The sequence below is a fragment of the Cebus imitator genome, unplaced genomic scaffold, assembly GCF_001604975.1.
Source record: "Cebus imitator isolate Cc_AM_T3 unplaced genomic scaffold, Cebus_imitator-1.0 Scaffold72, whole genome shotgun sequence".
NCBI classification, from domain to species: domain Eukaryota; kingdom Metazoa; phylum Chordata; class Mammalia; order Primates; family Cebidae; genus Cebus; species Cebus imitator.
Window position 1 is genome coordinate 2,427,965 of NW_016107387.1, and position 20,704 is coordinate 2,448,668.

The 20,704-nt window shown below is 40.8% G+C and overlaps 1 protein-coding gene across 7 annotated transcripts in view; it reads right to left on the reverse strand.

Moving 5' to 3' along the window:
- DNAH9 (dynein axonemal heavy chain 9) overlaps nt 1-20,704 on the reverse strand; it is a 367,598-nt gene that overhangs the window by 105,798 nt on the left and 241,096 nt on the right. For all 7 annotated transcript variants that reach the window (XM_017531396.2, XM_017531398.2, XM_037739576.1 and 4 more), the window contains 2 exons: nt 18,202-18,462; nt 153-578 (listed from right to left, as the gene is read on the reverse strand). In XM_017531396.2, coding sequence (XP_017386885.1) covers nt 153-578; nt 18,202-18,462 — 687 coding nt within the window. The remainder of the gene's footprint in view (nt 1-152; nt 579-18,201; nt 18,463-20,704) is intronic.

Sequence of the window (20,704 nt, forward strand, 5' to 3'; positions counted from 1 at the left end):
GAAACTCCGTCTCAAAAAAAAAAAAAAAAAAAGAAAATGTGGTTTTCCCGCTTCTCTTTAAAAACCATAATGTTAGGTGTTGGGTGGTGACAGAAGAGTGTTGTTTGTGTTGGAGGCTGACTAGCAGGGTGGGGGGCTCTGGGGTCACTCACAGCAATCTTGGTTTTGATGGTGGCCAGCTTCTCCTGGGCAGCTGCGAGGTCTGCGGTGGCTTTGCTCAGTGCCTGGCGCTTGGGTTCCACATCACAGAACACCTCGTAAAACCTCACAATATTGATGACCCAAGAGCAGAGGCCTGCAGCTGCATAGGACTTGGTGGCCACAAACTCGGGATTGAATTCGGGGTTTTGCAGATATGGCCTGATGGCTTTGAGGCAGTTCTCGTGAATGTTCTCTTTGTTGAAGTTGATTAACGAGTCCAGGAAGCCATCCACTTTGGCCATGGTGACCTTAGCAGCCTTCCAGCTTCGGTCCTTGGGCACCCTGCCCCCGGGGGCCATCAGCACCATCACTGCAGCACTGACATTGCTGACCGCCAGAGGCGGAGAGCCAAATGACTTCAGCTCCGTCAGGTTGGTCTGAGGAAAGAGAAGGAGGTTGTTAGGGGAAAATGAATGGGCTTTCTTTGTCCTCTGCCACTGATGGAGTTAGGTTGCGGAGTGATCAGTTTGAAAGGGCTGCTTTGAAGCCTACAGCAGCCCTCTGAATTTTAAATATCATGACTCATCAAAAGGAAACCAAAGCTACTCCCCAGTGGCTTCAGACTTCTCTGAATGGTTAGCCAAGACTCAGCTATGTTCTTTCAGCACTTTAACCAACTCACAGCCCATTAGAAATACACAATGATTTCACATTCAGCTGAGAAATAGAAGGATGCCGACATACTCTGAAACATGCAGCATGCTATGAATAAAAGATAAGGTTATTATAAATTAATTTCCATCTCGGATTGAAGAGAATAGCACTGTAACCCAAGTAATTTTTTTTTCCCTTAATTAAACTGCTTTGTTCCATGAGCTTGTTCTGACTACACTTGACTGTCCTGATACCAAAACAGCATTTTCCGCCAAGAAATAATTCAGACAGAAAGCAAGGCGCAGCCTATGAGTCAGCTTCTCTGCCTAGTCCTGGGTAAACCCTTCTCTCAGAGTTTTGCTTGTTTCAGAAAGACATGACTGAAAGACTTGATCTTGGCAAATCACTTAAAGCTTCCAGACCTTGCCACCCTCATCTGTAAATTGGGGGCAGAAGAACTCACTACTCTGTAAGTAAAAGGGTGTCATAAATGCACAGGAAGTTGATTTAAGGCCTGCTATGACAGTCAAGGAGAAGCCTACAACCATGTGTAGGGAATTCTAATTTTCTGTTGCTTGGGCATCCAGGCTGAATATAGATTTAACCTTCTCATACCAGAAGCAGGGCTTGGTCATCCCGGACACAGTTTCCAGTTCTATAATATACCCAAATGGCTCAAGCCATAAGCCAGAGAATTTGGATCTCTCCTGCCTAGCAGACAGGGCTCCCCGCTTTCCTGTCATTTCCTTGAAAGAGACCATTCAGGCATTTGCGGAAAACTTAAAGTGATTCATGCCATGAACTCTCTTCCTCTCTGCCTCACTCTTCATTCCTATCTCTTGTGACCTGGGGACAGAGCACTACCCTCCCAATTCATTGTGTTCTCCCTGTCCAGGATCTGTAAGTAAAAATCTTTGAATATGTTTCCTATTGTGGTGGTATACTGAATTTGTGCCTTCCATCTGAAGAACCAGGGGCTGTTCTGGGCTGGGTTTTCTCCTGGTGCTGGCCTGAGCTCCCAGCTCAGAGTGATGGTCAGGCAGGCATAAACTGGACATGGGTTGGACAAAAGCCACAAGGGCATCTGCCAGTATAAACAAGTTTCCCATGTGAGGGACCCCCTGGTCAGACAACTAAGCATTAGGCTGTCTGACACGTGAAAGAAATATCCATGAGGGCCAGGCACAGTGGCTCATGCCTGTAATCCCAGCACTCTGAGAGGCTGAGGTGGGCGGATCACTTGAGGTTGGGAGTTTGAGACCAGCCTGACCAACAGGAAGAAACCCTGTCTCTTTTAAAAATACAAAAAAATTAGCTGAGCATGGTGGCTCATGCCTGAAATCCCAGCTACTTGGGATGCTGCGGAAGGAGAATTGCTTGAACCTGGGAGACAGAGGTTGCAGTTAGCCGAGACAACACCATTGCACTCCAGCCTGGGCAACAAGGGCAAAACTCCATCTCAGAAAAAGAAAAGAAAAAAAAAAAAAAAAGAAAGAAATATCCACGAAATGCATACTGCAGACTCTCATGCTCAGCTCATCATCACTTCCCATTAGGGCAGTGGAGCCCCAGTTTAGCTGGAGACTCTTAAAACGCTGGGAAACCACTTGCTTATGGCGCTAATTTTGTCTCTGGGGGAAAAATCGTGATTTCAAAAATTAGATCATTGTGCCAGATTAATTTGAGGTGCTCTTTATCCACAAACAAGGGGAATTATTTCCAGCTCCTAATGGAAGTACTGTGGCAGATGCTCCATTCATTCTTGCAATGGTTTTCACATTTGGTCGTGACACACCTGTGAGGGCAGAGAGGAGGGCAGCACAGGTGAGAGAGGGATGCCAGCACATCTGTCGTCATGGCCTCTTGAGATGACAGACGGCAAAGTGAGAAAATTTAAATGTAACCGAGGCATGCCATCATTTTAAAATAGCATAAGTTAAGCAATGTACAGAGGTGAAAATGAATTTTATAACCCAGATATATCACTGTCAATGTTTCAATGTACAGTAACTTCTTCCAATCTTTTTCATATTCTTATATAACTATAAATTAATCATGACTCTTTTGGTTTTAGTGACAGAAACCCTAGATGAAGTACAGAGGGGGATTTTCTCATTTGAGTAACTGGCAAGGGCAGACATGAAGCTGGCTGTATGATGAGTGGAATCCCATTCTGAATGTTGTTGGCAGGGCTCTGTGGACTTTCTCTTCCTTCCTTGTCTCCCTGTGTGTGGGCTGCTTTTCTACACCCCAGTTTCTTCATGGTGGAAGGCACATTCTGACCGTGGCCCACTTTCTCCTTTTCTCACTAGGCTGTAGCCGTGATCACCTTCTTTCAGTGCACTGACTTGCCAAACTCATTGGCACCTCAGGGTCCCTGCCCTGAACACTTCCTCCTAAGCCATTTGCATGGCTGATACCTTTGCATCCATTAAGATCTCAATTCTGGCAGTGCGCAGTGGCTCACACCTGTCATCCCGGCACTTAGGAAGGCCGAGGCGGGCGGATCACCTGAGGTCAGTAGTTTGAGATCAGCCTGGAAAACATGGTGAAATCCCCATCTGTACTAAAAATACAAAACTCAGCTGGTGTTGTGGCAGACTCCTATAATCCCAGCTACTCTGAAGCAGGAGGTTGAGGCAGGAGAAGTGCTTGAACCCAGGAGGCAGAGGTTGCAGGGAGCCAAGACCATGCCAGTGCACTCCAGCCTGGGCAACAAAAACAAAACTCAATCTCCAAAAAAAAAAAAGTCTCAATTCAAACGACCTCCACCCTTTAAGACTCTACCCACCAACCTTCCCTTCTTAGTCATTTCCCAACCTAGCACCATGATGATTTCCTTCAGAGAACCGGAAATGATTCTCAGTTTTTCCTTGTTGAATTACTATATCTCTCTTCTTCATGAGAGCAGGGACCCCCATCCATCTTGTTAACCATGGAAGCCTCAGTGCCAAGAACAGAAGAAATTAGTTAGGAGATGCTTGTGAATATATGTGTTGAGTGATTGGCTGGAAAGAGAAGGGAAGGAGACTTTTTCTCCAATGCAAGTCAAAATTTTAAAAAGCCCTGGGAAAAGACCTTGTTTGGTTAAGCATGGGCCCTCAAGCCAATCCCCACAGGGCAGGCAGATATAGCAGTGTGGTGCAAGTGGAAACACAAGGCTGGAAGAAACATTTTTTTTTTTTAAAGAAAGAAAAGATATATATATATATATATATATATATATATTTTTTTTTTTTTTTTTTTTTTTTTTTTAGAATAAGTCTCACTCTGTCACCCAGGTTGGAGTGCAGTGGCGCGATCTCAGCTCACTGCAACCTCTGCCTCCTGGGTTCAAGCGATTCTCCTGCCTCAGCCTCCCAGGTAGCTGGGATTACAGGCACCCACCACCATGCCTGGCTAATTTTTGTAGAGTAGTAGAGATGGGATTTCACCATGTTGGTCAGGCTGATGATCTCGAATTCCTGACATCAAGTGATCCACCTGCCTCGGCCTCCCAAAGTGCTGGGATTACAGGTGTGAGCCACTGGGCCCGGCCAGGACAAAAGATTTCTCAGAAGAAGGCAGAAATTGTTAGGCACAGGTGTGCTGGCTTCCACTCCATTTCTGTCTTAGGACTATTGTTCTAGCTGTGGGACTGCTCTTCCCCAAATATCTGCATGATGCAATTGTTCTTCTCCCAGTTTTTCTCTAATGTCTTCTTCCTAAGAAGGCCTACCACCTCTGCCTCCTCCCACCCATCCTCTCCAGATGCCCGTCCTCCGTGCTTCTCCGACTCTACTCCACATTTTTCTTTTTTCCCCACAGCATCTGTCATGCTCTACTACATTATATAAGTCACTTTTAAGTTCTGCTTATTGTCTCTTGCCCCTTATTTCTGCTAGAGCATAAGCTTCAGAGAGGCAGGGTTGTATCACACATACCCGGAACAGTGCCTGGCAGGGAAAGGGCATTCAGTCTTTGTTGAGTGAATAAATGAATGAGTCAATATGTGTGCGGTCATCATTGGACAAATATTATTTAGTAGATATTAGGCATTCAGTTTGAGTGACGGGGATACAGTGGTAAACAAGAAAGGCAAGTCCTTTTGCTCATTCAGCTGAGGGAGACAGGCAGCAAAGAGATACATCTTTGATATTTTAAATACTGAGAAAAACCAACAGAAGAAGGGCTCATGAGATAAAGAATTTGGAATGTGATGATGCTATGCTAGCTAGGAAGGTCTCTTTGGGAAGGCCTCTTCAAGAAGCCACATTTCACTGGGATCTAAATGATGGGAAATGGGCAGCTCTACAGACTGCAGGAAGATTCTTCCAATGCAATCACGCCGTTGCACTCCAGCCTGGGCAACAAAAACAAAACTCCATTTCAAAAAAAAAAAATCTCAATTCAAATGGTCCCCGCCCCATAAAGCAAGTATAAAGGCACGTGGCAGAAGCAAGCTTGGCTGTGATGTACAGAGAGGACAGACCAGAGAGTGGTGGAGAGGATGGCTGAGAGGCAGTCAGGGCCAGACCACAAGAGGTTCCAGAGGCTGTGGGGAGGACTATGGATGTTACTCCAATTTCACTGGGAAGCCATTGGAGTGTTTTCGGTAGGGAATGGAATGATGTGGCTGATGCTTTGAGATATGCTTATTGCAGTGCGGACGTACTGTGGCAGGGGAGGGTGGATATGAGGAACAAGAGATTCAGGAGGCTGTTTGGTGGTCGAGGCAGAGAACTCAAGGTGGCTTGGTCCAGGTTTTTTGCAGGGGAGATGGTGAGAAATGACTGGATTTGGGACATATTTTGGAGCTAGTGTAGGCAGAACTTACAGATAGTTTTAAAAAGAGGTGTGAGAGGAGGTTACTAGTTATTTTAGAGCAAGATGTTTTAAAAGTCTGTTTATGGACAATCCATACTTTACCTAAAATTTATCTAATTTCTGAAAACGTAAGTCATTTCCCAGAATTTACCTCAGATAATGCCTAGCTAAACATTTTTCTATATAATAAATCCCTGTGAAAATTTTAGTTACTTATAGCTATCTTCTTAGAAGTGGGTTCACTGTGTCAAAGAGTAAAAACATCTTTTAGTATTCTTTGTTTAGATTATCATTAATAATTACTAAATTATTTAATAATTATTTGATTTATTAAATTATTAGTAGGAATAACTATTACTTCTCAGAAATTTCAATCCCAATCATCAGTGTTTGAGAGAACCTATATGTACTCCTATCCTTTTCAACACTGGGTAATATTATTTAAATAAAAAATAGGATAGACTAAAAATGAGATCACAACATTGGTTTAATTAACATATGCATATTATGCATATATATATGTATTTACTAGTGATGTTAAACTTTTTTTCATGTTTATAAACTATTTGAAGTTTTTATTATGTGAGTTGTTTGTTCGTGTCCTTTGCCTACATTTCTACTGGGCTATTTTTCTTTTTGATGACTCTATTAGTTAGGGTTCCCACAGGCAAAATGATGATATAATATACCAGCTCTTTTGAGGAAAGCTAACTAAAGAAACTATCTCTCTCTCTCTGTCTCTCTCTATCTCTCTCTCTCTCTCTCTCTCTCTCTATTTATTTATTTATTTATTTGATAGGGAGTCTGGCTCTGTTGCCCAGGCTGGAGTGCAGTGGCATGATCTCGGCTCACTGAAACCTCTTCTTCCTGGGTTGAAGAGATTCTCCTGCCTCAGCCTCCTGAATAGCTGGGACTACAGGCACACACCACCACACCCAGCTAATTTTTGTATTTTTAGTAGAGATGGGGTTTCACCATGTTGGTCAGGCTGGTCTCAAACTCCTGACCTTGTGATCTGCCTGCCTCGGCCTCCCAAAGTGCTGGGATTACAGGCATGAGCCACCATGCCCAGTGAGGAAAGCTAACTAAAGAAACTATGAAAGTGTAGATTGAAGAGACCTATGAGATAGTACATTATTCTCGGGTAGTAATGTTAGGGTGAGTGAAGCTGGGGTGGTTCCATTTCCAAGCTGGGTTTGAGGAGACAAAGGAGAGGAGGGGTTAGCAGAACCTGGAGAGAGTGAGCCCTCTGGAGAAGCAGCCCTATCAGAGCTGTAACAATTAACAGAGGGCAGGTGGGAGGCTGAAGAAATGACTACCTGGATCTCACTCTCTTTTTCCTTTCTATGACCTTCTGGTATGCAGCATGGCCAAAGGTCACCAAAAGATAGGGGGCAAAGGTGGTCCACTGATAAAATTCATGCCAATCAAGTCTCCTAGGTTAGGGAAAGAATAGAGTTGGGAAGGGCAAAGTGTAACTGGGTTGGGGGCAATAAGAGGTGGGGAACAGAACAAATGGGAGATTCTCAGAACAATTCACAAAAGCTTTTCAGACATAGAGAGTATTTACTCTTTTCACATATGTGTTGCAAATTTCTTTTAAAATTTTGTTTATGGCACTGGTACAAAAACAGACATATAGACCAGACCAATGAAAAAGAATAGAGAACCCCAAAATATAAGGCCACACACCCACAACCATTTGATCTTCAACAAACCTGACAAAAACAAGTAATGGGGAAAGGGCTCCCTATTCAATAAATGGTGTTGAGATAACTGGCTAGCCATATGTAGGAGATTGAAACTGGACCCCTTTCTCACACCATATACAAAAATTAACTGAAAATGGATTAAACACTTAAATGTAAAACCAAAACTATAAAAACCCAAGAAGACAACCTAGTTGATATCATTGTGGACATAGGAATGAGCAAGGATTTCAGGACAAAGACACAAAAAGCAATTGCAACAAAAGCAAAAATTGACAAATGAGATCTAATTAAACTAAAGAGCTTCTGTACAGCAAAGAAAACTATTTTCACAAAAATCTTTCTTTATGTTGTAATAATATATCAACAGAGTGAACAGAGAACCTACACAATGGGAGAAAAGTTTTGCAAGCTTGGATCTGACAAAGGTCTAATATCCAGCAACTGTAAGGAACTTAAACAAATTTCTAAGAAAGAAACAACCTCATTAAAAAGTGGACAAAGGACATGAACAGACACTTCTCAAAAGAAGACATTCATGTGGCTAATGAACATATGGAAAAAAGCTCAACATAGCTGACCATTAGAGAAAAGCAAATCAAAACCACAACGAGATACAATCTCACACCAGTGTTGGGTACTAGGCTTAGTACCTGGGTGATGAAATAATCTGTACAACAAACCCCCATGACACAAGTTTACCTATATCACAAACTTGCACATGTACCTTGAACTTTAATAATAAAAAAAGGTGTTACCATGATGTGACTTCAAACGAAATGACTAAAACAAAATTTCACAAAAATCTTTCTTTATGTTGTAATAATATATTAATCCACAAAATATTGAAAATACAATCTGGACTTTTCAAGATTATAGTAAATTATGAAACTTCTGTTTAATGCAAAAAAATTGCTTATGGTATTTTGTGATCTACAGAAATTTAAAGCTTTCATGAAATAATATGGTTCTTTGTTTCTGCATTTAGAAAGACCTTTCACATACATAAAAACTGATCTGAAAACTTATGAGAAATTTTCTAGTTCTTTTACAGTTTTATTTCTTTATTATTCTAAGCTGTTCTATAATACTGTTTTGTCCATTTATTAAGAGTATATACTTATTGTAGAATGTTAAGCAAAGATAAAGATAAAAACAAGAATCATAATTTTACTAACCAGGGATAAAACATTATGTCATGGTGTGATTCATTTAGTAGCTTCTTTTTATGTCTCTCTATTATTCTCTCTCTCTCTCACTCTCTCTCTCCCTCTTTCTCTCTCTATATACACACACACATACATACACACAAATATATATACATGTATATATACAAATATAAATGTCAATCACTATATTTTGAACTTTTTTTTTTTTGAGACGAAGTTTTGCTCTTGTCACCTAGGTTGGAGTGCAATGGCGTGATCTTGGCTCATCGCAACCTCCGCCTCCTGGCTTCAAGCCATTCTCCTGCCTCAGCCTCCCAAGCAGCTGGGATTACAGGCATGCTCCACCACGTCCAGCTAATTTTTTGTATTTTTAGTAGAGGCAAGGTTTCTCCATGTTGGTCAGGCTGTTCTCAAACTCCTGACCTCAGGTGACCCAGCTGCCTTGGCCTCCCAAAGTTCTGGGATTACAGGCATGAGCCCCTGGCTGCCTGGCCTGAACCTACTTTTTTACTGAAAATAAAATCTTAAAGTTGTTCATGTTAATTATTTCTGCAAATATGATTTAAAATAAACATCTGTAATCCCAGCACTTTGGGAGGCCGAGGCGGGAGGATCATGAGGTCAGGAGATTGAGACCAACTTGGCCAACGTGGTGAAACCCCATCTCTACTAAAAATACAAAAATTAGTCGGCATGGTGGCACACGCCTGTACTCCCAGCTACTCGGGAGGCTGAGGCAGGAGAATTGCTTGAACCCAGGAGGCAGAGGTTGCAGTGAGCTGAGATTGTGCCACTGCTTTCCAGCCTGGGTGAAAGAGAGAGACTCCATCTCGAAAAATAAATAATAAACAAATAAGTAAGTAAATAAATAAATGATGCACAGTTTTCTTCCATCTGAATATACATAATTTATTTAGCTAACTTTATATTGTTGAACACATAGGTTATTAGATCTTTAATAGTTGGTTAAATTATAAGAACTTTTAATAACACTGGAGACAAATATGCCAGAAACAAAATTGGAGTTCAATTAGAGTAGTATTTTACTTTTAAGTAAATCTGAGAAATAGTGACATCTTTGTAAAATGGAATCTTCCAGTACACAAACTTGTTATATATTCACATCTTTTAAAATATCCTTCAGTAAGGATATGTAGTTTTCCTCACAGTTTCAACAAACTTCTTTGCACTTATTTGTACCATATGTTTTGGTTGTTGTTTTGAAAATATATTTTCTAACTGGCTATTGTGGATATTAGGAAAGCTATTGCATTTTAAAAATTATTTTTCAGTGAGTCCTTAACTTTCCCTTTTATTTGTTTTATTTTTTACATCATCCACCATGAATAATATTATGTTTGATATTTCAAGACATTTATGTGATTAAGACTTTTTAGATTTATTATTGCATTGGGTAGAAATCTAGGACAAATATTTGAATTATAGTAGTGAAGGGGGCTGTCATTGTGCTTTCTCTATGTTAAGGGCAGTGCCTCTTGGGTTCTATCATTAGACGGAATGTTTTGCTCCTAGATTGGGATTGGTTTTCATCTGCTAGCAAAATATCCAAATATTATTTTATTCCTATTTTACTGAGAGTTTTAACAAGAAACTTAATTGTGTTAAATATCATTTGACATTTCTCAAGGTGACTATGGTGGTAATATGAAGTATCAACTTGATTGGATTGAAGGATGCAAGGTATTGTTCCTGGGTGTGTCTATGAGGGTGTTGCCAAAGGAGATTAACATTTGAGTCAGTGGACTGGGAGAGGCAGACATACACTCAATGTAGGTGGGCACCATCTAATTAGCTACCAGCACTGTTAGAATAAAGCAGGCAGGAGAAGATGGTAGAGGCTGACTTTCTGAGTCTTCCAGCCTTCATCTTTCTTTTGTGCTGGATCCTTCCTGCCCTCTAACATCAGACTCCAAGTTCTTCAGCTTTTGGGCTCTTGGACCTACACCAGTGGTTTGCCAGGGGTTCTCAGGCCTTTTGCCGCAGACTGAAGGCTGCACTGTCAGCTTCCCTACTTTTGTGGTTTTGGGACCCAGACTGGTTTCATCGTTTCTCAGCTTGCAGATAGCCTATTGTGGAGCTTCACTTTGCAATGGTATGAGTCAATACACCTTAATAAATTCCTTGATAAACTCCACTTCATATATCTATCTATCTATTAGCTCTGTCCCTATAGAGAACCTGGACTAATACAGTGACTATAAAGCTTTCTTTTTAATGTATGGTTGGGTATGCATATATAAATAGCATAATATACAAAATTAACTTTACCAGTTGGTGGCATATTGTTTGAATAAATTGCTAAAGTCAACTTACCAGTATTTCATGTTGATATTTTACATCAATATTAATAAGTTAGATTAATCTGAGGTTTTATTTTCTTGTGCTATGTCTATCACTTTTAGTATTCAGCTTATAATGTAGACCCTGATTTCTCCTAGAATTTCCCAAATTATTTAATTATAAAATCTAGTTTTTATTACGTGTTAATATTAAGTTAGAGGACAAGGAACAGAATGGGAACAATGTTACAACATATATACCAAGGGACTCACAGCAAAAGTTTATAAGGAGAAACTGTATAAAAAGAAGGAAATGAAAGAAAGAAAAAAAAGGAAAGCTACCTTGTGAGAAAACGGGCAAAGGATCTGAACAGGTAATGAACAGAAAAAGAAATCTAAAGATCTGAAAAGATGCCCATGTGAAAGGAAAATAAATCTCAGGACTCCAAACTCACTAAGCCAAAGGGAAAAGTCAAGCTGTAAACTGGGTCACACAAACTTACCTCCCATTTAGAAATAAAATAGCTACAGAGATTTAAAAAAAGCTACATACTTCCCTCACAATTTGTCCACGAGGAAATTCCTTGTGGGCCCCAAGATCTTCATCCTAAAACAGTTCTGTTGAATTTCATCCGGACAATGTAAATTGATAGCTTATCTTCAGAGGTACAGGACAAAGGATAGAACTCAAAATCATCCCTCTGTTCACCCGAGACAAACAATGTCTGATTGCTTCCTCTGCCTTATGTTTATGTTATCTTACGTAAAAATGCAGATTCACTGAGCTAGATGGATACATAAGTGACCATTCCCCTACCCTCCGTTCACATGTGAACGGCCGAACAAAGACTAGAAAAGGAGGCAACCACTTGCCTCTTAACTTACCCACACCCTTTGAAAACTGTTTTTCTCTTTCCGCAATACCTGCTCCTTTCCTTTTAAACATTGAGGCTCCCAGAACCTCTTTGGGAAAAGCACCAACCACATGTTTTCCCGTGGCTCTGTGTTCTTTCCTGGCACATCCTTAACCTTGGCAAATGAACCTCCTCCAATGATTAAGACTTGCCTTGATCATTTTCTTTTATGAACACTCAGTCTCATTAGAATGAAACCCACTTAAAGGTAAAATAAAAGTGAGAATTAAAAAAGTCATTTCATTGAGTAAAACTGAAGTGACTAAAAATATCTAAGGTTGGCAAGGATGTGGGAAAAGCTGTGTTCAGAACTGTAAGAACAACTATTTTGGATAGAAATGTGGCAGAATGTATTTTAAAAAAGAGCATATTATTTTAAGGGGTTCCAATTGTTTCCATAACAGATTACAACAAACTTACTGACTCAAACAACATGGATTTACTCTCTTTAGGTCACAAGTCCTAAAATCAAGGTTGGCAGGGCTGATGCCTTCTGGAAGCTTTAGTGAAGAATCGGTTGCAAGCCTTTTCCGCTTCCAGAGGTTGTCCTAGTCCTTGGCTCAGCCCCATATCACACAACATTTTCATGTTGCTTCCTTCTGATTTTTTTTCTCCCTCTTCCATGGATCCCTGTGATTACTTTTAGGGCCCACCTGGATAATCCCAGATAATCTCCCTGTCTCAAGATCCTTAACGTAATTATATCTGCAAAGTCACTTTTGTTATATGAGGTGACATTCACATGCTTCAGAGATTAGGATGTGGATCTCTTTGGGGAGAGGCATTATTTAGCCTACTATGTTGTTCTGTCAAGCAATTGTACTTCTTGTTTGCCCAGAGAAATTCTTACAGGCAAACAATGAAGACACATGTACAAGAAAAATTGGATTGGAAAAAATAAGCGTTCAAAAATAGATGAATAATTAAATAGAATACAATACTATTAGAAGACGTAGTACTACAAAGCATTAAGTAAAGGAGGTTTCAATACATGTACTGGCATGAAATAAAATAATCTTGTACCAAGAGGGAAAGTGAGATTCCACATGTGAGACCATACAATGTCCTTCTTTTACATCTGACTCATTTCACTTAGCATAATGTCTTCTAGGCTCATTAGTGTTGTTGCAAATGCAGGATGTCTTTCTTGTATAATGTTGATGGACATTTACGCTTTTTTCCATATTTTGGCTTCTGGGAATGATGCTGCAATGAACAAAGGAGTGCAGATATCTCTATGAGGTGTTGATTTCATTTCCCTTGGGCATCTACTCAAAAGAGGGATTGCTGGGTCATATGCGATTCTATTTTTAATGTTTTGAGAAGCCTCTATATACTGTTTTCCATTGCAGCTATACCAACTTGCATCCTCATGAACAGTGCACAAATAATCCCTTTTCTTCACACTTTCACCAATACATATTATCGTATATGGGAAATTTGCTAAGAAAGCAGATTTTCGCTGGGTGCAGTGGCTCACGCCTGTAATCCCAGCAACTTGGGAGGCCAAGGCAGGTGGAACACCTGAGGTCAGGAGTTCGAGACCAGCCTGGCCAACATGGTGAAACCCTGTCTCTACTAAAAATTAGCTGGGCGTGGTGGCACATGCCTGTAATCCCAGCTACTCAGGAGGCTGAGACAGGAGAATCACTTGAACCCAGGAGACAGAGGTTACAGTGAGCTGAGATCGCACCATTGCATTCCAGCCTGGGCGACAGAGTGACACTCCATCTTAAAAACAAGAAAAAAAAAAAAGTAGATTTTAGGTGCTCTTACCACACATACATAAATGTAACTATGTCAGGTGATGAATATGTTAATTTACTTGACTGTGGCAATCATTTTACTATGTATATGCATATCAAAAGTGTCATACCTTAAATATATACAATAAAACAGGAGGGAAAGTAATTTGGTAATATCCATTTGTATTAAAGATTTGCTTTATATGAGCATTAATACAAATATAAATGTGTAGAAAAACTGCAGAAATAGACACACCCCAAATTATTATAAGAGCTAGCATTTAGGAGAGATCAGGGGCTGAAGTGGAAAGTAAGGGTGACTTTATATTGAGCTAATATATTCTATACTATTTGAGTTATTTTCAACAACAAAAATGCTGTTACCTATTATTTGTATAAGAATAAATAAGTTCACTGTAAAAAAATGCATGGAAAATAAACAGAACATTCAAACTATTCCTCTGTTGTGAGGGTGTGAAAGAGACCATGAAATTGCAAGATAAACCATTCCTAAATGAAGGCAGAAAAAGTTATACTGGATTTATGTTAGTTCATCTATAAAAACAAAATAAAACTGCCAAAATAGAGACTAAAAATGTGCAGAGACTTACTATCCACCTCTGGTTTATAGGTATTCTTTATGTATTAACTAAAGATTTATTGCTAACTTTGAAAATAATGAGAAAACAGAGAAACGGTCCTTAAATACTAGAGTCCTGAGAGTCTGGAAGGGTTTAAAGATAGTCCAGGAGTCCTCAGGTTCATGAAGCAGTATTTGTCCTTATACAGGTGGTGTACTATGGGCCATTCTATTTCATAAAAAAAAAGTGCTGTTGCAACCCAGTAATGAATTGCCACCTGTAGATTGTAAACTGGTCTACAGTTAAACTTCTTAGTGATGCATGGACGGTTAATTGTCTTGTTCAACTCAACTTTAGAGCCTCCCCTGTCACATCAGCTTCTGAGGCACCCACCTCTGTACCCACAGCTCAGATAAACCACAGCCTTTATTCGTCTGGGTCTTTGCAAATGCTGTCCCTTCTTGGATGTTCTTTTCTACTGCCTTCTCCATCTAGTAAAATACTCATCTTTATACTATCTGCTGAATGGGGTTTCTCTTCCGTATTTCCTACCTGGCCAGGCAGTTGGCTATGCCTTCTTCTGTGATCTCCAGTCACTGAAAATTTTTATTTCTGCTAACATAACACATGCATATGGTTTACAAACTGCAATACCGCTACAAGGCTGGGAACAAAACACACGCCCATTTCACGCCAATTCTGTCTCTCCAGAAGTCACCACTTAAAATTTCTTCCACCATTGCTTCTCAATTGTATTTCCTATTGATAAAGAACATGCTTATGCTGCTATTTTTCATTTAAGACATTATCAAATGACTTCCTACTGAAGAGTGTGAATATTTAGTTATTGTTACTGACTTCTTTTCCCTTCCCCCATTATGGTTATATCAAACTTTTAGTTAAATTAACATTCAGTATGCACATGAATAGGACTATAAATATTGTTCCCTTTGAATTAATTTTCTTTCTTGTATATCTTATTTTTTTCTGAAATTAATAAATATCTTTATTATTTGCTTCCTGATAAGGTGACTTTTGGGTAAACACCTGAAAGAAGAGTGGGGGATCATGGAGAGCCTTGGAAGATGAGCCTTCCATGCTGCGGCAAGCACTAGTTCAAAGGTCCTGGGGTAGGACTGTGCTTGGAGCATTTGAGACCCATCAGGAAGGCTGGTGTAGGTGGAGCAGAATGGCAAAACGAAGAGTAGTAACTGATGCAGAAGAGGTGACACAGGCAAAATGATGGAGGGCCTTTTAGGCCATGGTGACATCTTTGGGTTTTGTTCTGTGATGGGAAACTATGGAAGATTCTGAACACAGAGATGTCATGATCAAATGTCTGTTTTATAAAAAGATTACTCAGACTGCTGTAATGGGCAAAGACAGTGTTGGAGTATGGGTGGAGGCAGAGAGAGCAACTTAGAGACTGTTGCCCTAGTCCAAGGCAGAGATGATGGTGGCTTGGACCTCAGTGGTAGCAGAAGACAGGATCCAAAGCATTTGAATTTGGGATATATTTTTAAAGTAGTTTGCTAATAGATTGGATGGGAGCGTAAAGTAACATAAAGAACCTGTTAATTCCTGTTTGCCCCTCTCAGTAATAGGGAAAAGGAACTTAGGAATCAAGGACTTCAGTGACTTGTACCAAGCTATATACTAGTTTCAGGACAGCATCTATCATATTACCTGGCACACAGCAGGCACTCATTAAAAATGAGTTTTACTTCTGTTGTCTAGACTTCATAGTGTCATTTTCAGTATCCTATTCCATCACTTCTCAAGTTACATACCTATGACTTATTTCAGTCAATCAATTAATTAAATTAACCAACAAATTAACCAAAAGTATTTATGAATATTCATTTTGTTTCCAGTTTTGTAGAAACAGAAGTGATAACTATGGTTATGACAACATCACCACCAACAAATATTTACCGAGTGGCTATCATCTGTCAGCTACTTTTCATACACAAATCTCATTTAATCCTTGTAACAACATGGTGGGAAGGGTATTATCATTGCTTCCATTTCACAGACAAAAAAATGGAAGCTCAGAGAAGATAAAAATTCTCAGATCCACAGAGTTAGTAAGTAGTATAGCCAGTATTTGAACTCAGGTCATCTTAGGAAATATAAAACCTGTGTCAAAAGAACCTATGAAAGACACTTGTCTTCTGGGCAGGAAATGATCAGTGAACAAGACATGAAGGTGTATAAATAAAGTAGTTCCATCTTTTGTGTTCTGGAAATCAGAAACCAAAGAGATAGATCTGGAATGTAAGGTTGATTTTGAAATACTGGTAAGATTTAGATGGAATGAAAGGAGAGGGAACCCTAATTGAGGAAGGGGATAGGTACGGCCTAATCAAAGGCCTTCAGGTGAGCAGAGTGTTGCTGAGAGGGGCCAGAGAGAAGCCTGTCTGGCTTTAGGAAAGCTTCAGGCTCAGAAATAGTGGCACAGCCAGGTCACACCTCTGATCCTGGTCTACCCAATGATACAGCAATTTCCTAACAGAGAAATCTTTTGTTTTTCATTGCAGTAGAGACCCATTTAAGAACTTTATTGGCATTGAAACGCCCTTACTTTTAGGGTTTCCCTAGACCACATCATAAAAAACACAAAAATGCACTCGCGTCTCACATTAAATACAATTTCATTATAACCATATGTAATAGGATTTTACAATGTGTCTAGTTGAGGCCCTAAGCCAATAGATGCTACATTCCAAAGTGAGGTATGAGGTGACTATGCAGAATTAAAGAAGGTTTCAGAAGATTAGCTTTTTTGACTCTTCAACCCTTTACTCTAATTGAGGATATAAGAGGGTCAGGAAGTTAAAGATTAAGAGGAATCTTTCATGAGGATTACTGGTGCATCCCACCCACTGTGGCTTAAAGGGAGGATGCGGGGCAGCTATCCTTTTTCACATAAAATATGGAAGGAGGGACTTCAGAGAGACTACTCAGTGAGCTTAATATGTTTTTCCTGCAGTTTGAGAAGCACAGTAGACTGAGGTCTAACCTACATCCCAGAAATCTAGAGTGCGTACAAATAGCGGGCTAACCCTGAGACATGCGGGCAGAGTATTCGGCATTGGGGGGCCTCTGAGGGCTTGTTTGGGGAAAGGTGGTGTGGGAATCTCCAGTGGACCAGAAGAGAGCCATCTGCATGGCTGAGTCACCACAGGTTGTTTTAGATCTTGTCCAAGTGTTTCATCTGAAGGAAGAAAGGGAATTGCCAGGCTCTCGGGAGAAGGAAGAGAAAGCAATCCGTAGGCGTGAGGTACCCAGGGACTGTTAGAGGGTCTCCAAAAAAACGTATGTGAGCATCTTAACAGAAAAGGAGGCAGCTTTCTGTCCATCTCTGGTGCCAACTCATAATGGCTTGAGTCTGACTGCCCCCTTTTTCCTTCCACCTTTGCCTCTCAACCATAGTTATCCAAGTGAGAAAAAAGGTTAATTGTGAAAAATGAGAAAAGAACTGAGTGGCTAAGCTTCATGCCCTCTCCACCTTCCTTCCAGAGTAAATTTAAAGGAAACCAAAATAAAATGGCTTCATAAAGACATCTTACAAGTCATGCTTCTTCTATCACACGGTTATGGATATGAGTTTGATTTAGTTGACACACAGTTATGTGGTTGCCTCTTAATTAAATACTAATTTTGATTTTATAGACCAAAAAATATATTTTGAAGTTAGCATCTTATTTTGTTCTGTTATCTTAAACATTTAACATAAGAACTTTAAAGGGCTCATGTGTCCCAAAGAACCTCATGGGCAAAATGGTCCTGGGTTACCAGAGCAGGAAGATCTCTGGGACTGGATTTTGAAGATGTAAATTCAAGTCTCTGCTCTAATATTTAAGTCTATGGCTCTGGGCTAGTCTGTCCTCCACTCTGGGCCTTGGTTTTCTCATATGTGAAGTGAGGATTTTGGATCAGCTAATTTTTCACATTCTGGCTGGTCCTAAGATTCCCATCTCTGGGATTTCATTGACAGCTCATGGAACTGAACAGATAGTCCTAAGAAATGTTTGCTTGCTTAATGAGTAAATTAGTGACAGCTGGAGCCCACAACTAAACCCTCACAACTTTGTCCTTGCATCTCTTGGGAATACCAAGATGGTCTCTGGGTTTACCAGCCCCCAAGGGATAAGCAGGTATGGCAGACAGTCCTCCTACCTTGTTGAGGGTGTTGAGAGCTTCCTGTGCTGCCGTGAGTGCTGGTTCAGCCTTTGCCAGGTCTTCCTCACAGTCCTTCTGCTTCTGTTTCACCTCTAGCATGATGAGGGCCACCTTCTGCTCCTCCCCATCTGCCATGACTTTTTCTCTGCTCACTTTGTCAGTCTCCACACCCACCACCTGAATCAGTTTGTCTGCATCTTCATTTTTCTGCTTCAGCTCCAATTCCTGGGCAGCCAGCTTGGCTTTCAGATCATCCACCTGCATTGGAGAAGCATGGGACTTATCAGGAGTTGTGACCAGAAGGACTCTGGGCACTGAACTAGTCATTGGCCTCTTAGGCATGACCTGAGGACCCAACTCTGCGGATATGACAGATGACAGCTCCTGATACAAAGGTACAAAGCTATGCTCTCAGATGGGACCAGGCTTCCCCCATCTGGGTTTCTTTCCCAGGAACTCTGCATATCCTCTCTCCACCATAGTGAATGTGTTGAAATATCCTAATAACGTGTGCCCTGGCTTTTTTTTTTTTTCTTCTTTTTTTCCTTTATTGAGACAGAGTCTCACTCTGTTGCCCAGGCTGGAATGCAGTGGTGTGATCTTGGCTCACTGTAACCTCCGCCTCCTGAGTTCAAGCAATTCTCCTGTCTCAGCCTCCCAAATAGCTGGAACTACAGGCATGTGCCACCAAGCTCCCCTAATTTTTCTATTTTTAGTAGAGCCAGAGTTTCACCATGTTGGCCAGGCTGGTCTCGAACTCTTGACCTCAGGTGATCCATCAGCTACGTCCTCCCAAAGTGCTAAAATCACAGGCATGAGTCACCGTGCCTGCCCCTGACATTTCTCCTTGGTGCCTTGATGCCCAAATGGCCTAGGTTGCTTCTCACTGACATTGGTAGCTATGTCTTACAAAGCTTCATGTACTTAACATAATACGTTTCACATACTGGGCCCTTAATAAAGATCAGTCATACTTTAATTAAAAGTGGTCAATGTAGAGTGTGCCAAAGATTTAACAAGATATAAAAAAAGAACGTCTACTGTGAATGCTGAGAGACTGAATGTCCAGCGGACAATGACAGAACAGAGATAAAAACTGACCTTTGATTCACAACTTGAAGCAACCTGCTTAGGAACAAACCCCCTCACTACAATAACCAGTCTAGGAAGCCAGCTTGCTTAGTCAGACTTGTAGGAAGTCAGACTGCTATCTCTAGTAATATTCCAGGAAGACAAACAAAAACCCCTACAGCAACTGGCCCCCAAATGGCCAAGACTTAATAATAAACAACTTCCTTAATTTTTATCCCTGCTTCCAACCATGAACCAACCAGAGAAAGGCAAACATGCTCCCCTAACCAATCACATAGAACACCTGACTTCCAGTGAGCCCACCTACTGCTGCTTCCAACTATGGACCAACCAGAGAAAGCCAACATGCTCCCCTAACCAATCATGTAGAGCACCTGACTTCCAGTGAGCCTGCTTACTGCTGCTTCCAACTGTGGACCAACCAGAGAAAGCCAAACATGCTCCCCTAACCAATCATGTAGAACACCTGACTTCCAGTGAGCCCACTTACTGCTGCTTCCAACTGTGGACCAACCAGAGAAAGCCAAACATGCTCCCCTAACCAATCACATAGAACACCTGACTTCCAGTGAGGCCACCTACTGCTGCTTCCAACTGTGGACCAACCAGAGAAAGCCAAACATACTCCCCTAACCAATCACGTAGAACACTTGACTTCCAGTGAGACTGCCAGCAGCATCAGCATGACCTAGGAACTTGTTACAAGTGCAAACTCTCAAGTCTTAATCCAGATGTACTGAATCAGAAGTTCTGGGGGTGGCAATCTGCTTTAGCAGTGACTCTGATGCCCATCTAAGTTTGAGAGTCACTGGCCTAGTGTAATGGCCTTTTCAGATGCAAAGGAAAGACACAGACCTATTTATTTCTAGAAAGTAAAGAAGCTATTTGTATTGGCAATACGGCCCATCAACTTTACATTCCAGAACGGCCTCCCGCCTCTCATTTTTCTGCAGTCTATTTCACGCAACATCCAAAGGTTACTTCAGAGCTCCTGGAACACGTCAAACAGATTCAAATGCTTTATGATGCAAAATGCACACGGGGAAAAATACAACTGAGGCTTAGACGCTGCTGATAATTCCCTTTTCATGGCAGATCAAAAGAAAAGAAAAGGAAAGGGAAAAAAGAGAATGCTCCTTAATTTGGTGTATTCATAGAAACGGGAGACTTTGTGTTAACCTCAAACGGAGGCCTGCTCCCTAGAACTTGTCTTATATTCACAAGTGGGAAGGTTAATCCGTCTCCATCTCCCGTTGTTCAGCTGCACAGAGTTATTTCTACAGGGACAAAGATGCAATTGTAAATCAGAATGACTGAGCAGCGTAATCACTCCAGTCAGCAAACACACCAGTAACTTTTTGTTCCTTTTTAAATCTAGGGAGATTTGAGAAAATTGAAGTGGCTTTTT